This window comes from Vulpes vulpes, chromosome 1 (genome assembly GCF_048418805.1).
Source record: "Vulpes vulpes isolate BD-2025 chromosome 1, VulVul3, whole genome shotgun sequence".
NCBI lineage: Eukaryota > Metazoa > Chordata > Mammalia > Carnivora > Canidae > Vulpes > Vulpes vulpes.
This window is the reverse complement of record NC_132780.1, coordinates 4841615-4859654: the sequence shown is the minus strand read 5'-3', so window position 1 is coordinate 4859654 and position 18040 is coordinate 4841615. Positions and strand designations below refer to the sequence as shown.

Sequence of the window (18040 nt, the reverse complement as noted above, 5' to 3'; positions counted from 1 at the left end):
GCTCAACAGGGATTTTGCTTCTTCTACCTCTGTCTGTTCCTCCCCACCTGCCCAGCTGTGCCCTAATAGATTAAAAAAACCAAAAACCCAAAAAAAACCCTTTAAAGTCCTAGCACTTGAAAGAGCTGGTCAGTACCAGAGAACTAAGGGGAGAATATACAGTCACAAACTTTCTGTGAGTAAAGACAGCCGAGCCGGCTAAAATGGGGTGTTAAATATATTCAACCAGATACTTAGAATAAACCTATGCAAAACATGGCCTTGAACAAGTTCTTGACAAAAAACTATAGTCAAGAAGAATCCTAAAAAAAAAAAAAAAAAGAATCCTGACACTAAGTTTTAATGTAAAAGCTCGACATTTGAATAACCCCATTGGAATCTGGCAAACTGTCCTGAATAAATAATCAATGAACAAATGTGTGAATACACACATCACACATTTGGGGAAAACACTCAGATTTTCAAAGTAATGGTACACTGATAAAATTGTGGATGTGGTGAAATCAACTCAAGTGATAGCCCAAGGAAATGAGCTGCTAAAGTGACCGAAGAGGTAAGGGAACTTAGGCTAAGTCTAATCAAACTGACCAGTGCAGTCTGAAGGGGACATAATTATTATCAGTTCTTTTTTTTTTTTTTTTTTAAGATTTTATTTATTTATTCATGAGACACACACGCAGAAAGAGAGATAGAGAGAGAAAGAGGTAGAGACACAGGCAGATGGAGAAGCAGGCTCCATGCAGGGAGCTGGATGTGGGACTTGGTCCCGGGACTCCAGGATCACGCCCTATACCAAAGGCAGGCGCTAAACCGCTGAGCCACCCAGGGATCCCTAATTATTATCAGTTCTAAGCTTAAACAGAATCAAATGCATCGCACTTTGTACAACAAATGCATTAAACAGGATGACCTGTTTAAACTAGTTTTTTTTTTTTTTTTTAAGATTTATTTATTTTAGAGAGACAGAGAACACAAGTGGGAGGGGCAGAGGGAGAGAGAATCCCAAGCTGACTCTGCTGAGTACAGAGCCTGACACAGGGCTGGATCCCATAATCTCAGGCTCGATCCCTCAACCCCAGGATCATGACCTGAGCCAAAAACAAGAACTAGACACTTAACAGACCACACCACCTAAGTGCCCCGACCTGCCTGAACTTTTGAAAAAGAAAGCCTAAAACAAAAGTGGGCACGGATTTTCAGCATTACTTTCTGCTCTATAGCGGTCTATGAAGGCTTCTCTGCTCTTGGACAAAACACCTAATAGCATTAAATTATCCTTCCTACCTTAATAGCCAGAGCAATCTTCACATTACTAATTTAGCTCCCAGGATCCATGAGACAGGCAAGATGGTTCCTTGTTCATGGTCACTATAAACCTAACCATTCACAGGGTTCCTGACAGTCCCTGAGATACCCTGACAACATGGGAGTCCTCAAATCTGAAAATGTGGTGATCCCAGCAAGGCAGTGCCACCTTGGAAGAGCACTTCCATGACCAAATATTGCCCCTTTCAGCTGTGATACCAAGTAATGTGTACCGTAAACAGACAAACTAATGTTACTTCTTCATGCACAGTTTCCATCCAATGAGGGGAGTGAATAAACGCAATGTATTAATACCTTCTGTCTCTCCCTCTTCTGAAGATATTAGGATTGTTCCTTTCCCATCTTCAATTTGGACATCTGGTGCTACCATAGCAAATTTTTCTTTCACTATCTATAAAGAAAAAAGATTCAAAATATTAATATATATAGCTAAAAATCATAAAAAAACAAAAAACTGACATTTTTTCCACAAAGGCTCATACTTTCCCCTTCCATTGAAAGGGGCAAAGGTGTTCTTTAAGATACCCCAGGGCATGCAGGAAAGCACTAGAAATTCACCCAATTACTCCATGCCCGTGTTTGCCTACCTTCTATCCCCACATTTGACCACTGATAAAGTTCAGATAAAACTTGCTCCAAATGGGCAGTTGTGAACTCTTAATTAGCCCTTCGTATTTTGTCCTGCCCTACAGATCAGGTACTGAGCTAGACACTTAGTCTCTATACCAATCCTGTATTTGCACATTTTGTAGATGGAAAATTTATTAAAAAACTGATACTTAAAAAAAAAAAACTGATACTTGATAGTATTCCACTTCCCAAGTTCCATCTCAAATTCATTCATTCATTCATTCATTCATTCATTTTTAAAGATTTTATTTATTCACAAGAGACACCCAGACAGAGAGAGAGGCGGAGACATAGACAGAGGGGGAAGCAGGTTCCTCACAGGGAGCCCTAGGCGGGACTTGCCCTGGACTGGGATCATGTCCTGAGCCAAAGGCAGACGCTCAACCTCTAAGCCACCCAAGTGTCCCTCCATCTCTCTTTAAATTTCAAGATAGGAGTGATAATCATCTATAAAATCCTACCTGTTCTTTAAAAAAAAAAAAAAAGGATGAATTCTCTAAAGGTCTGATTATCCTACAAATAGTGGGATTGCTTTTAAGCTCAAGAATGAGTACATACAAACTACAATTATTTTCTAAGAAAGTAGTTGGGGCACGCTTCTCCATCAAAACACAAGCACAAATCAATCCGTCCCATTTAATCAGTTCTGGGAGAACTGGGCCACAAGAGTCTACTGCACCTGTGTCATATAAATATGAAACACGATGATGGATGTTATCAGAGAACAATCTGAAGTAATCCCCAAAGTGGGAAGTGGCACCCATTTGGGCCATTTATAAAGAAACTACATCTAGCCAATTTAGGAGAAACCTAAGGGCCAGACCTAATCCTAAACTTCCATTTTCCTCACTCCAGAGCTCAAATGGTGAATCCAGGTACACAAATGCAGAATTCTGTAAGAGGCCAACTTAACACACCAGAATCAGGATGATCACCAGACCATTTAAGGATACTGCTTGTCAGAGAACAGAGAATTTACACACTATCTGGGAACATAGTGTCTCTTGTTTGCCAAGAATTTGTATCACCTCTGTACCACCTATGGTGCATATTCCATCCAAATTCATCTACTCCCTCTGGCATGTGAGGCACATACTCTGGAACCACAGACAAAAAACCAGCAGGAACTCAGATAGTAAAGCAACCTAGAATATCAGAGCAACGCACTTTAGTAGTCAGTATCTTTTGAGTAATTATGTGGGGAGAAGCAGGCTCCATGCAGGGATCCCAATGTGGGACTCGATCCCTGTTGGTTATCACACCAACACTATAAAGCAGAAGGGAACCTGGGTTTTCGGTTTTTAGGAAAGGAAAATGAACATACTTTGTGGAAGAGAACCAGTGTCTGCACTTACCTTATCCTGTAATGTGAGAACAGTCACTTTGTGGACATTCAGTCGAACAGTCACCTCTGGCTTGCTGGCACATACATAACAATTAGGGTTAGGACGATCCAGTGCACAAGGCACAAGAAGCTTCTTTCTTGGGTTTGGTTGTTTATTCAAAAAAATCTTTGGAGGAGAAAAAAAATACAAGCAGAATCCATAAATCTGAGTTACAATTTTATATATCATACAACTGAAAGTCTACCATCTTGTTTACTGTAGAGCCAATAAAAAATGACTTAAATATTCCCTTCTAGATGGCAAAAAACATAAGGAAGACCAAGACCTTCTTAAGAGCTTGATTTTCCAACTTTTCCAATTAGCTACCACGTCAAAGGCTATGCTTACTGAAAAGAAATCTTGTGCTCAAGACTCTGAACTTGAGTACAAACTAAATTAGTTTTTTAGCCAAGTAAGGGCCTAGCTGTACTCCTCTCTGATCTTAAATAAGCTTTTGAGTGTCTGCCTAGTGGTTATCAATTTTAAGCCAACTTCTCAATAACAGCAACATATATTAATTTCTCCAATTAATGATGACACCTTCACAGATGTATGGAACCAATATACTGCCTTTCTTTTCAACTTGTCTATGATAACTACAATAATAATGTTTATATAATTACGAGAAAAAAAAATGTACCTCAGGCAGTATTAGCATCTATTTACCACCTTCCGTCCTGCCTAGTACCCAAACAAAAAAATAAAAGCCAATGCAAATTTTAAAAATTGCACCAAGGGACACCTGGGTGGCTCAGAGGTTGAGCGTCTGCCTTTGGCTCAAGTCATGATCCTGGAGACCAGGGATCGAGTCCCACATTGGGATCCCTGCATGGAGCCTGCTTCTCCCTCTGCCTGTGTCTCTGCCCCCCTCTTTCTCTGTGTCTCTCGTGAATAAATAAAACCTTAAAAAAATAATAAAAATTGCACTGGAATTTAAGAAGGCCTCACCTCATATTACTACAAAGTTTGGTAAATACTAGCAAGATCAATACAAACCAATGTGAGAACACCACTAGAAGCAGATATATAAATTTTCATCTTGTGATGACCATGTTAAGAGTGGCACTTGCTAAGATGAACTAATTCTAACGAGGAACCCCATGGATCCCCCAAGCTTAATGAAGTAAATCCTGTAGGAAGCAGTTATTGCTGGGAGGAGGGCTCCTGTTAACAGTAGTGCTAACAGTTAGTCACTGTATTGGCAGGGCCAGAGGCAGGGTTCAATGGAGGAATAGATTTGTTTGATCTTAGGTTTCACTGGGAAGGTAACTGTACTAAGGGAAATCAACAGTCATGAAAACAAACGCTAACACTATTAACAGGCTAAGACTATTACGCCATCCTAAAATTCAGTTTATAAATGTGAACCAAAAATGCAGACATAAACATCATCAACCCAAGAGATGGACAAAGCTGAGTAGGTAAAGAAACAAGAAGGATGTCACAGGAAACAGTAGACATTTTAATAAATTCATTAATTAATATTGTCTATCAGCTCCAAGTGATGTATTCTGTAGCCACAGGACAAACTCAGGCTGTTGGAAATTAAAACACGAAGTTCTGGCAGCCCTGGTGCCTCAGCGGTTTAGTGCTGCCTTCAACCCAAGGTGTGATTCTGGAGACCCGGGATCGATTCCCACGTCAGGCTCCTTGCATGGAGTCTGCTTCTCCCTCTGCCTGTGTCTCTGCCTCTCTTTCTCTGTCTTTCGTGAATAAATAAAGAAAATCTAAAAAAACCCCAAACAAACAAGAAGTTCTTAAAAATTAAAAATAGGACAGTCAAAAAAGATTTAAACAGCAAATCAAATCAAGATGACAGACTGGCAATGACTCTGCATTCCTTTGTCCCAAAATTTCCTGAAAACAGAAAAAGGTTTTATTTTATAAAGATTTTATTTATTCATGAGACACAGAGACAGAGAGCGAGCGAGAGAAAAAAAGGGGGGCAGAGACACAGGCAGAGGGAGAAGCAGCCTTCCTGTAAGGAGCCCGATGTGGGACTCGATCCCAGATCCTGGGATCACACCCTGAGCCAAAGGCAGAGGCTCAACGGCTGAGCCACCCAGGCGTCCCAAAAATGGATTAAGTAGGCTCCACACCTAGCATGAAACCCAATATGGGGCTTGAACTTACAACCTGAGATCAAGACCTGAGCTGAGATTAAGAGTTGGATGCTTAACTGACTGAGCCACCCAGGTGCCCCAACAATAAAAGGTATTTTAAGAGTGTATCAATAATAGCACTGAAAAGTACGAGTACCATTTCAAAGGAGGTAGTTTTTAGAAAATCCTGAAAAAAATAAAAAATAAAAAAAAAGAAAATCCTGAAAATAAATTGGTCCTTTCATTTCAACATTATAGTAAAAAGGAGAACCTAAACAAGATCAAAAGTATTGGCTAAATGTTTTTTAAGGCAGTTTTTAATATTTCTCAGCTGGTAAGAATGCAAACTATCTTCAAGCAAAATCAAAGTAAAAGCAGGAATCCAGAGAGAATATCCAGTGGCTTTAGTTTTAAAAAATAAACTTAGTCCATCCCTCGAGCAATGTAGGAATTTTTTTTTTTAAAGATTTTATTTATTCATTCATGAGAGATACAGAGAGAGAAGCAGAGACACAGGCAGAGGGAGAAGCAGGTTCCTCTCAGGGAGCCTAATGCAGGACTCGATCTGCAGACCCGGGATCATGCCTTGAACTAAAGCCAGCCGCTCAACCACTGAGCCACCCAGGTATTCTGCAAGGTAGGAATTAACAGGAGACTCCTGCATAGAGCAAGGACCTGGATGGGGAGGTATGTGGAGAATAAAAGCATCTTTTCCACAAAAATAGGGGGGGGAAAAAAAAAAAGATTTTGGCCTTGGTGCTTTGGGGAGGTAAGGGGAGGGGGGGAAGAAGAGGGAAGAACAACATGTTATCTTCCTTCACATTTCATTATGGTAAGACAACGCTCATGAAGATTTGCTGTCTGGATATAGGAGCTGAAAAACTAAAGCTAAGAATTTATTTTATTTTTTAAAGATTTTATTTATTCATTCATAGAGACAGAGAGAGAGAGACAGAGACACAGGCATCATGCAGAGAGCCTGACTTGGGACTTGATCCAGGGTCTCCAGGATCACGCCCTGGGCTGCAGGCAGCGCTAAACTGCTGCGCCACCGGGGCTGCCCATAAAGCTAAGAATTTATTTATTTTTTTAAAGATTTTATTAAATAAACACAAATCCTCTTTGAAGAAGCACACCTTTAATAAGTCCTTAAGAATTACCAGACACATTAACACTAATTCGATTAAAAAAATACAGCATAAGCCAACAAAATACTGTAAGATCTAGCAGAAATGACAGTAGACTCACCCATAGAGTTCAGAAACTGACATTATTAAAAAACATGGACTAGATTTAAAACCAAAAAGGAGACTGAAAAACAAGAACAAAAAAGGAGAGTACTATAAAACGACAAAACAAAATTAAAACCATAGATAACTCCTAGAATTGAAAAAATATTAAAAAAAAAAAATAACAGAAGGAACCACACAAGTCCCTCTAAGACTTCAGTAAAACTAGGCAACTGTTAGAAGCAAACTAGCTTCTGATTCTATTTCAGACAAAAATAAGAGGAGCAAATGTTTTCTTTTTGGCTGTAATTTCCAGGAAGCTTACTTACACATGAAATCACGGGGGTAACTGAAACAGTGTTTTTCCCACTGCTTTAATCAATTTCATTGATTTAATTTTTAAAATGATCTAGTTAATATCCTATTTGTAAGTTTTTTTTTCCCCCAAAGTATAAACTACTATGAAAAAAAGGTTGGACAGGGGCGCCTGCCTAGCTCAGCGGGCAGAGCACATGACTCTAAACCTCAGGGTCCAGAGTTCAAGCTCCACATTGAGATTACTTTAAAAATTAATTAAATTAAAAAATAAAAGATGTTGCATAAAAAATGAAAATATATATACTCACCGTTCTACACTGGTCTATTTTTCCTGATAAAATCTTCAATCCTTCCAATACTATTAACCCAGCAATCACTGCATTAGTAGTAGCGATAGCAGGAATAATGTTCCCTGCCATTGCTAAAAAACAAAGATGAATATATTTGACTGTTAAAAAACAGTTACTCAGAATTTTAGATAATACAACCAAAGAACAAGACAACTTACATTTTATATCAAATCTGCTCTTCATATTCATACTGAAAATATGCATCCTGAGGTTCGCAGCGGAGGTGACAAAATCCATTGCAGATGGATCATCCTGCCGATAATTTAAACAATTTAACAAGTCTTTCCACAAACTTAATTTGATTAGTATCACCTTCAAAACAGTACTTTCCCATGTTTTATAACACTGTAGACAGTCAACTAGAATAAGAGATGGCCTTGAGGAAGTAGCCAGTCTGTAGTAAAGCCTCATAGTAACATGGAGACTGGATGAGTAGGGGGCAGGGTCTCATTATCAGCTTCTTGGATCCAGGAATGTAGCCTGACAAGAATGCCAAGACCCACCAAGCTTCTAGTGCAGCAAACACTAAGTATATAGACCGGAACACCAATTTCATTCACTGATGGTGGCGATTCTTTTCTGGGTCCATCAGTCAGTAATGAAAAGTTGTTCAATAACATCAGTGAGATAGACTTCTTAGAGAAAAGGGCTTCATTAAAGACTCAAATATCTGGACTACACCTTTCGGTTTTCTTTCTCCAAATTCCCTTAGATACACCAGTGTCCTGTATTCAATGTTTCTTTTCACATATGGCAATACAACAAAAGTTTTCCCTTGACAATTTATATTCTTTTTGAGACTATATCTTGGTCTCTTTAGATTTCAGCAAGGTTTCCTGCTTCACTGAGAACATACTATCTTAGCCTATAATTCAGAAGCACCTAAGTATATAAGAGAAAAAACTGACAGGATGAGAGTTCTCTATTTACTGGCTGGTTGACTATCCTCAGGTAAATGAAATTCCTTAAAACTCATAATTCCTTAACTATTAAGTAGGGACAATTATATAAATAGTTCATAAGACTGTGATGAAGTATGATTATTTAACAGTACACAACATGGTGTACACATCAGGTACTTTCCTAGGCAGCTGGTTCACCATACCCAATAGGTATAGATTTTAATCAGAGGGTAACAACTCTCAGTTTCAAGGTTTCAGGGATAAAAATGTCCCAAACCACTATTATAATCGTAACAATGAAAATATATATTTATCAAGTAGTTAATCTTTATACAATATAAACCCTTAATATAATATAAACCTGTGTTTATGCAATATAAACTCATAAACAAATGTTTACGAGAATCTCCTAAATATAAACTTACTAGTTTCATTTTAGATGTCTAATTCAGTTTCAAAATTTGCACAAAATTACTTAGTAATACTGACCAAACTTCTCCCCTTACAACTCATGACAAATCTCTGCCATCACATATAAATCACTTTTAGACACAGAAAACTGATTACTATTAAAAATAAGATCAACTCTGTATTTAGAAGTCTCAGATCTTTCACTGTATTTCAACAGAAAAGCAATTATATTACTTTCAAGGTTAAATTAGGCCCAAGAGCTGTTGTCTCCAAAAGAATTTTATGATTTCTATGAACAAATCTGTATTACACAAATAATTTTTTAAGTCAATGAAACATTTTACTCCAATGAAATCACATTTCTCCAGTCAACATAATTACAAACCACACATACACTACCAGAATCTAAAATGAAGTTTTGTATTTCTTGATACTTGAATTCACATACAGAAAATTCATAGTTCAATGTAGTAATTAGAAATGAAAACACCTAAGCAACATCATCATTATGTCCTCAAATTCTGGTAGAATAAATGATACTCAAAAAAACCACTTGTTTCTGGTTACAGTTCAAGAACTATAAATATCCAAGTGATAACAGAATTGCCACATATTTTCAAAACGAACCTTGTCCCATATGAGTTCAGCTCCATCCCCTTTTTCTGCTAAATGAACTCTCAAAGTCTCAATGCTCTTTGAAAAAAGACAGGCATAGCTCTTTACATCTAGAACCTGCTGGTCTTTCAGACCTAACTGGGGTTCATTTTGTTGATCTGATGCATTGGTTTCTTCGCCTAAGGGAAAAAATGTTAGAAATTTCACTTTTAAACATCATTCCTCTATTTTATTTAACAATTCAATGCTTGACCAGTAAGAAAATCAAAACGAAACAAATTCCATTAAAATAATTATCAGGGCAGCCCGGGTGGCTCAGCGGTTTAGCGCCGCCTTCAGCCAAGGGCATGATCCTGGAGACCCAGGACTGAGTCCCATGTCAGGCTCCGGCTCCCTGTATGGAGCCTGCTTCTCCCTCTGCCTGTGTGTGTCTCTGCCTCTCTCTCTCATGAATAAATAAAATAAAATCTTTAAAAAAAAAAAAAAAGAAGAAGAGAAACGTGAAATAAAAATCAAATCTCTAAACAAAACAAAACAATTATCAGAATGCTACAAAAGTCTGTGCAATGAAATTGCTAATAGTGAGGGACCTCATAAAGTTATTGGGGAATTCAAAGATACACTGTCAATAAGATGATAAGCATTATGTCCAACACATAATTAGCACTCAGTTAAATGGAAGCTATCATTTGGTCTGTGAAGACATCTATTCATTAGTGTAGAGAACTGCTCCAAACTGACACCCCAAATCTCCTAGGACCCTTTAAGTTTCAATGTACTGACCGCTACTTTGCATACATTAACTGAAATATAATTCAGATAAAGCACAGATATAATATGTGGAAGAGGCAGCGGGATAAAGAAAACGTCACTTTCACAGTGCTTTTCCTCACGTTCAAAATTACAAGTATGTCCTCAAATTAAATCTTCAACAGATACACACACAAAGGTACAAAGATGTAGGTGCATGTATTCTTATCACAATGTATCTTAACACTTTATTTCAGGGAAAATATGAAACAAATAAAGCTCATCCAATAAGGAGCTAAATAATATTGACTACAAAAAGCAGTAAGAATATATAAATAGTATGATTCCATTTACCTAAGTGCATAAACAAATGCCCTTTGTTTCTATGCACAGTTGACTACTAAGACATTCCCTAAATGTTAATAGTGGCTATTTCTCTAGGTGGCAAGATTTGCAGTGATCTTTCTTCTTCACATATTTCTAAACTGTTTGAATTTGTTACCACGAAATTCAGTGTTATTTAAAGATTTTAGGTGAGAGAATTTCCAATTTAGGTATCACAAAGACAAGTTTTTAAGTTGGTTTGTATATGCATGTATTTATGTATGTATGTATGTAATATGTAATCTCTACACCTAATGTGGGGCTTGAACTCACAACCATGTGGTCGAGAGCCAGATGCTCCCCTGAAAAAGCCTGCCTGGCAACCCATAAATGTATTCTTTACCTTGACTTTGTACTTCAGCCCAATCCAATGGAACTGGAGGTTTCCTTTTCCGCCACAGTTTATCCATTGTCAACAGATACCGGATATCATCTTTAAAAAGCTTAAAAAAAAAAAAAAAAAAAAAAAAAGTTAAAATCCCACAAATCCTACAGTCCCCATGTTGATAAAATGTAACAAAAATTTCACTGCTGGTTTACTATAACATACCATAAAATCTTAAAGACACACCATATACCAGCAGATTAGCAATTTCTAAAAGAAAAAAACCCACAAAACTTAAACCTTCTGTAAAAAGAAATTTCACACAGAACACCTGCATTTGAAACAGTGAAAGCAGAAATGCTGAGGAAAACAGAGTAAGGGAACTATGAATAGTGCTCATGGCTCCTGCCCTCCCAACTCACCTCCCAAAACACACCTAACGTTCTAAAGATCAATCTAAAGCAAAATCACACCAATCCCAAAGCTAAATAAACATACATCATTTCCACAAGAACTGAATAAAATCACTGAGCTCAGAGAGACCAGTTTTAACTAGTTAACTCCAAGTTTAAGGTATAGCAATAACGCATACACATTTTAAAAGTAGAAAAACCAGAATTTAACCATCTGTAACCATCTGTAACCATCTGTTTGAAATGTGGTCTGCCCTTGTGCCCCCCAGTCTCCCCAAAACCAAAACAATTTTTTTTCAAAAACGTTATAGAAGTGTCTGGGTGGCTCAGTCGGTTAAGTGTCCGACTCCTGATTTTGGCTCAGGTCATGGTCTCAGAGTCATGAGATGGAGCCCTGAGGCTCTACGCTGGGCATGAAGCCTCCTTAAGATTCTCTCTCCTCCTGGCTCACAAGTGCACTCTTTCAAAAACAAAATACATTATAAACATTATTACATGTAGCCTAAGAGACTATCACAACCATGGCACTATCCTGTGGTGGAATTTCAGGTGATTTCAGAATATTTATTTTTTCCTCAGCTGAATTTTCTACTGTCAAATGATTTACTCATACATTATATGTATCAGCTATGAATGTAAATCAGTTTAGTAAAAAATTCAAAACCATTTTTAAATTTATATTTTATTTATTTTAGAGAGAGAGCATGAGCAAGGGAAGGGGCGAGGGAGAGAGAATCTCAAAGAGACTCCCAGCTGTGCCTAGAACCTGACGTGGGGCTCAATTTGATGACCCCAAGATTATGACCTGAGCCAAAATCAAGAGTCAGCTGCTTAACCAACTGAGCCACCCAGGTGCCCCCCAAATTCAGAACTATTTCTATCAAAATATATTCAATTCAGTCAATATTTATGAAGCATCCTTATATCTTTGGAAAACTAACCAAATATACAAATAGTTAAGAATACAAATTTAGTGTGAAAATAACATAGCTTTTAGCACCAGCAGTTGTTTTGTTTTGAGGAATAAGAAAAGAGTTCAAAGAGATGGTAACATCTGAAGTGGGTGCACAGGCAAGGAAATAAATTCAGTATGATCTGGGTAACCAATGTGGTTAGACCCACTTTATTTTTTTTTAAAGATTTATTTATTCCTGAGAGACAGAGACAGAGAGAGAAAGAGAGAGAGAGGCAGAGACACAGGCAGAGGGAGGAGCAGGCTCCATGTAGGAAGCCTGATGTGGGACTCAATCCCCAGACCCGGGATCAGGCACTGAGCCAACGGCTCAGCCACCCAGGCGTCCCAAGACCCATTTTATAGATGACCTTAAGGGCTTGGCTGAAAAGCCTCCTAAGGTAATGGGGAATTAGCATGGTTTTCCACATACAAGGCTCCATTCCTCTTATCCAATTATTAAATCCTGGGAATCCCTCTGAGTTCTATAATAAACCACCTCCACGCTCTTTTCTCTTAGGCCTACAAACCATAGTCTAAACCTCTCTGCTTGCCTTACAATCACCTGTCCTTATTCTAATATTCCACAGCAATCTCAAATCGATTCTGTCATCTTCTCCCGTCCTCTAACGCCTATCCAACACACCTGCTGCTCACCTCGCCTAGTTCAGAGAAATGGCACCTTGTTCATTCTGCTGCCCAGCAGGAAACCAGGTAAAATTCCTAATTTTCACTATTCCTCACCTTAAACATCTGAAGTCTTTTTTGTTTTTTAAACTATTTATTTCAGAGAAAGTGTGTGTGAGTGGCGGGTGGGGGAGATAAAAAGAATCTTGAGCAGACTCCCTGCTGAACATGGAGCCCAACATGGGGCTCAGTCTCCAACCCTGGGATCACAACCTGAGCCAAAATCAAGACTTGGACACGGGCAGCCCTGGTGGCGCAGCAGTTTAGCGCCTCCTGCAGCCCAGGGCGTGATCCTGGAGACCCTGGATCAAATCCCACATCAGGCTCTCTGCATGGAGCCTGCTTCTCCCCCTACCTGTGTCTCTGCCTCTCATTCTCTGTGTTTCTATGAATACATAAAGAAAATCTTAAAAAAAAAAAAAAAAAAGACTCGGACACTTACCCCCTAAACATCCTAAGTCTCGTTGAGTCTACTTTTTTCCCCACACTCCACTGGGAATGCAAATGGGCGTGTACTTCAGATTACTCTAACATTGTACAACTCCAGAAGGCACTGTCCCCTGTTGACTACAACAGGAATATCAGGTGCTAAGAATGGTGCACGGCATACCCTCTCTATCTGATCCTATTGACTACCTTTAATGGATTCCCACTGCCTTGGTTTACCATCCTTGTAATGACCTAGGACTTCCTGCTTGATGTAGCCTCACCTTATGTTTCTAGTCCGTTTCCCACTCTCCCTTTATTTATTATTTTTTTTCCCCACTCTCCCTTTAGAATTATTTCAGTTTTCTGACCAGAGACCTTCTTTATATATGTAGCACTCTTATCCCCAACACTATTCTTTAAAGTCTTGGGTTGAAACGTCACTTCCTCTGGAAAACCTCTTTTGAACTCTAGTTCTAGTTAGTAGGTCTAATAACAATGTTTAATAACACTAATAACAATGCTAAGTCTACTTAGTATTAAAGATTCCAATGCATCTGATCTTAATGTCATGACACTCTGAATTTGATATTACTTATTCAATGTTTGACTTTGCCTCTGAATTATGAGTTACCTACAAAGATCTAGGACCTGGGGTGCCTGAGTGGCTCAGCAGTTGAGTGTCTGCTTTTGGCTCAGGGTGTGATCCCAGAATTCCAGGATTGAGTCCCACATTGGACTATCTACATGGAGCCTGCTTCTCCCTCTGCCTATGTCTCTGCCTTTTTTCTGTGTCTCTCATGAACGAATAAATAAAATCTTAAAAAACAAAACAAAAACAAAAAACCAAAGAGCTAGGACCCTATCTTCTGTCTTGTTTACCACTCTATCTCATTTCAGAGTGGTAACCAGCACACAGCAGATGCTTAGTTACCTACTGAATAGATCTGGGAGACTCAAAATTAGAAAATACACTGTCACCATCCCTAACAGAGCTAAGCACATTTTAAGCATAACCAAAATCCTTTTTTTTAAAAAGCAGAACCCATTTTCTTAAGAAAAGGCTATAGGGGGTACCTGGGTGGCAAAGCTGGTTAAGTGTCTGCCTTCGACTCAGGTCATAATCCCAAGGTCCTGAGATGAAGCCCCATTTAAGGCTCCCTGCTCAGTGGGGAGCCTGCTTCTTCCTCTCCGTCTGTCTACTCATTCTTTCTCTCTCTCTCAAATAAATATCTTTTAAAAAATTTTTAAAAGGCTAAAACAGGGAAATAAATGCAACAAGTTTAAAGAGTTCAACCTGTGACAGCTCTTGCACTGAGGAAAAGAGTAGATATATAAACTGGAGGAAGTAGTAGGCTATTTGCTTAGGATAGCGGAACCTGTACATGTTGGAAAGCAGACAGAAGGAACCAGGAAAGATCAAGATGCAGGGCAGAAAGAAAATACTGTTTGAAAAATACAGTAAAAAAAAAATGAATTGGCAAAACATGGTGATAAAGAAAACAATTTTAAAGAAGACAAAAGACAGTAACTTAAAAGGGAAACTCTTTAAGGCTAGCATATTGTTCAGCAGAAACTTTTCAAGCCAGAAGTTGCATGATATAGTCAAAGTGCCAAATGGCAAAAACCTATGGCCAAGAATACTTTAACCGGCAAACATACTATTCAAAATGGGAGATAAAGACTTTCCCATTCAGATCTGGGGAACACAGAGAACTCCCACCAAAATCAAGAAAAGCAGAACCACACCAAAGCTTACTGCAATTAAACTGGCAAAAATATAGTGATAAAGAAATAAGTTACAGGGGGTGCCTGGCTGGTTCAGTCATTAGAGCATGTTGATTCTCAATCTGTTTTTTTTTTTTTAAGATTTTATTATTTATTCATAACACACACACACACACACACACACACACACAGGGCAGCCCAGGGGGCTCAGCGGGTGAGCATCTGCCTTCAGTCCAGGGCATGATCCTGGAGACCCAGGATCGAGTCCCGTGTCGGGCTCCCTGCATGGAGACTGCTTCTCCCCCTGCCTGTGTCTCTGCCTCTCTCTCTGTGTGTCTCATGAATAAATAAAATCTTAAAAAATAAATAAACTGCTGAGCCACCCAGGGATCCCCACAATCTCAGGGTTTTGAATTCACCATGAAGCCTATTTAAAAAAAAAAAAAAAAAAAAAAAAAAGACTGGGATCCCTAGGTGGCTCAGCGGTTTAACACCTGCCTTCAGCCCAGGGTGTGATCCTGGAGTCCCACATCAGGCTCCCTGCATGGCACCTGCTTCTCCCTCTGCCTGTGTCTCTGACTCTCTGTGTCTCTCATGAATAAATAATTAAAATCTTAAAAAAATAAAAATAAAAAAGACAAAGGTACAAAGGAAAAGTAAATGAACCTTTTTTCACAGCAATTTCTCTCAAGTAGCAGGAGAGAAAAAAAAGTTTGCATGAAGTGGGACCTGCTCTTAATGGGTGCTTTTGTCCAATGGCTACAAGCCTGTTAATATATTCTTAAGGTCATCTGCTCAGTAAGGATAGTAAGATTTACCTATTGTATTAGGGTAATTCAAGAAAAGCTAAGAGGGACTCCTGGGTGGCTCAGTGGTTGAGCATTTGCCTTTGGCTCAGGGCATGATCCCAGGGTTCTGTGATTGAGTCCCACATCAGGTTCCCGGCAGGGAGCCTGCTTCCCTCTGTCTATGTCTCTGACTCTATGTGCCTCTCATGAATAAATAAAATCTTTTTTTTTTTTTTTTTTATTTTATTTAAAGAAAAAGGCTGGGTAGCCCGGGTGGCTCAGCAGTTTAGCGCTGTCTTCAGTCCAGGGAGTGATCCTGGAGACCAGGGATTGAGTCCCACGTCAGCCTCCCTGCATGGATGGAGCCTGCTTCTCCCTCTGCCTGTGTCTCTTCCCTGCCCCCTCCCCACCGTGTCTCTCAAGAATAAATAAATAAAATCTTATATATAAAAAAAAGGGTAACAAATCTCCAAGTATCTATTATGATAAACTTGCTAGGGAGTGGAGGCAAAAGAAGTAAAAAAACTTTTAAACACAGACATGAAAATCTAGCTGGGCTATAATTAGATAGAGCCAATTAAAGCAATCTTGTAGATTTCTCTACATATATTCAGCAGGCAAATATATACTAATGAAGAGGGATTTGTCCAAGAATGAGAGAATTAGGGATTCAAGACTAATTCAGTAAATGTCCATCAGCTTCCCAAGAGATCTGAGCAGGACGGATCTAAGAGAAGATGAGAAACAGCAGGAAGGTCAATTACAAGGAAAATCAAGAGGTTCAGTCAAAATGAGGGAAGGAAAGCCAACCAGACATATGTAAGGGAGCCTTTCTATTTTAATTTCTATACCGGTTTAGGAAATTCCCAAAACTGCTTATCCTGATGACATCAATCAACTTATTAAGACAACATTGGGCATAAAAAGCATCTATTTCATGTACTTTTTTTTAAACTTCAGGCTCAGATTTCACTTTAATTTTTTTAAGATTTTATTTGAGAGAGAGACAGAGAGAGAGAGAGAGAGAGCATGAGTGGGGAGGAGAGGGAGAAACAGGCTTCCCACTGAGCAGGGAGCCCGATGCAGAGCCTGATCCCAGGACCCTGGAAATCATGACCCGAGCTGAAGGAAGACACTTTAACTGACTGAGCCACCCAGGCAACCCTATTTCGTTTACTATTTTAAAACAAACAGAATAATAAACTAATCCATAATTATAAAGAAAGTAAATCTAACCTTGGTAAAAAGTTTAACTGGATCATATCCAGTTGATTTAGCCCATTCCTTAGTGGAAATACGTTTAATGTCACCATCTTCATTAGATGCTCTGGCTCTGGCTTCAGCTTCCATTGGTTCCCCTATAGAATGAACACCATTTTATTCGCAGTTATGGTAAATGTAGAACCAACCTCTCATCTACCTTTGAGGGAGAAAGAGTCTTTCATGGAAGTCACCTGCACATGACCTTCTGAGTTCAAAGACAAAGGAAAATAATACACTCATGAGCATCTTCTATTTCAGTTTCTGACAGCCACATGTAGAACAGTTCAAAATATGGACCTGTAATCAGATCTGAAAACTCTCTGCTCTATTTACTGCATTTGTAAAATTTCTGCACCTTGTCTTCACCACAAATGGGACTACTCATGTTTTAATAATCCATTTTAAATACATAATATACTATGTAACATAAGAAAGCAATTATTTTGTTTCTCCTCATGCTATCAAGTTAGCCAAATAAAGGTAGTGCTCACTAAGTAAGATAACATCCCCATCTACTCACAGGAAGCTTCAGGGTCAGCTCTGTCAGGGGATACTTCTTGATCAGCATCTTCTTCCCCAAACAACTGGCTATAAGAGCAATAAATATTTATGTTCAAAAAAAAAATTCTGAACAAAGGTTTACTTTTCCTACTTCCCCCCAAAACAACTAATTTAGAATATTCCAAATCTTTAAGAGGAATGAATAAACAATTGATAAATTATATTCGGGATCCCTGGGTAGCGCAGTGGTTTGGCGCCTGCCTTTGGTCCAGGGCGCAATCCCTGGAGACCCGGGATCGAATCCCACATCGGGCTCCTGGTGCATGGAGCCTGCTTCTCCCTCTGCCTATGTTTCTGCCTCTCTCTCTCTCTGTGTGACTATCATAAATAAATAAAAATTAAAAAAAAAAGATAAATTATATTCCATAACTTAAAAGTATTAAAGCAATCTGTTCAGATAGTTTGCATTCTAATTTCAACCATAATACACAGCAGGCTAAATTTTAGCACATCATGTTCATTCCTATCATTTAGGGTCTGCAAATTTCTACACTA

General features: G+C 38.8%; 1 protein-coding gene across 4 annotated transcripts in view; it reads right to left on the bottom strand.

Annotated features, from left to right (window-relative positions):
- Nucleotides 1–18040, bottom strand: part of UBA2 (ubiquitin like modifier activating enzyme 2) — a 41922-nt gene that overhangs the window by 9154 nt on the left and 14728 nt on the right. For all 4 annotated transcript variants that reach the window (XR_012000083.1, XR_012000082.1, XM_072750439.1 and 1 more), the window contains 8 exons: nucleotides 17505–17572; nucleotides 16958–17079; nucleotides 10746–10845; nucleotides 9281–9447; nucleotides 7499–7592; nucleotides 7299–7411; nucleotides 3312–3467; nucleotides 1621–1717 (listed from right to left, as the gene is read on the bottom strand). Coding sequence is in view for 2 of the 4 variants with exons in the window: in XM_072750439.1 (XP_072606540.1) it covers nucleotides 1621–1717; nucleotides 3312–3467; nucleotides 7299–7411; nucleotides 7499–7592; nucleotides 9281–9447; nucleotides 10746–10845; nucleotides 16958–17079; nucleotides 17505–17572 (917 nt within the window). In the remaining 2 variants the exon portion in view is untranslated. The remainder of the gene's footprint in view (nucleotides 1–1620; nucleotides 1718–3311; nucleotides 3468–7298; nucleotides 7412–7498; nucleotides 7593–9280; nucleotides 9448–10745; nucleotides 10846–16957; nucleotides 17080–17504; nucleotides 17573–18040) is intronic.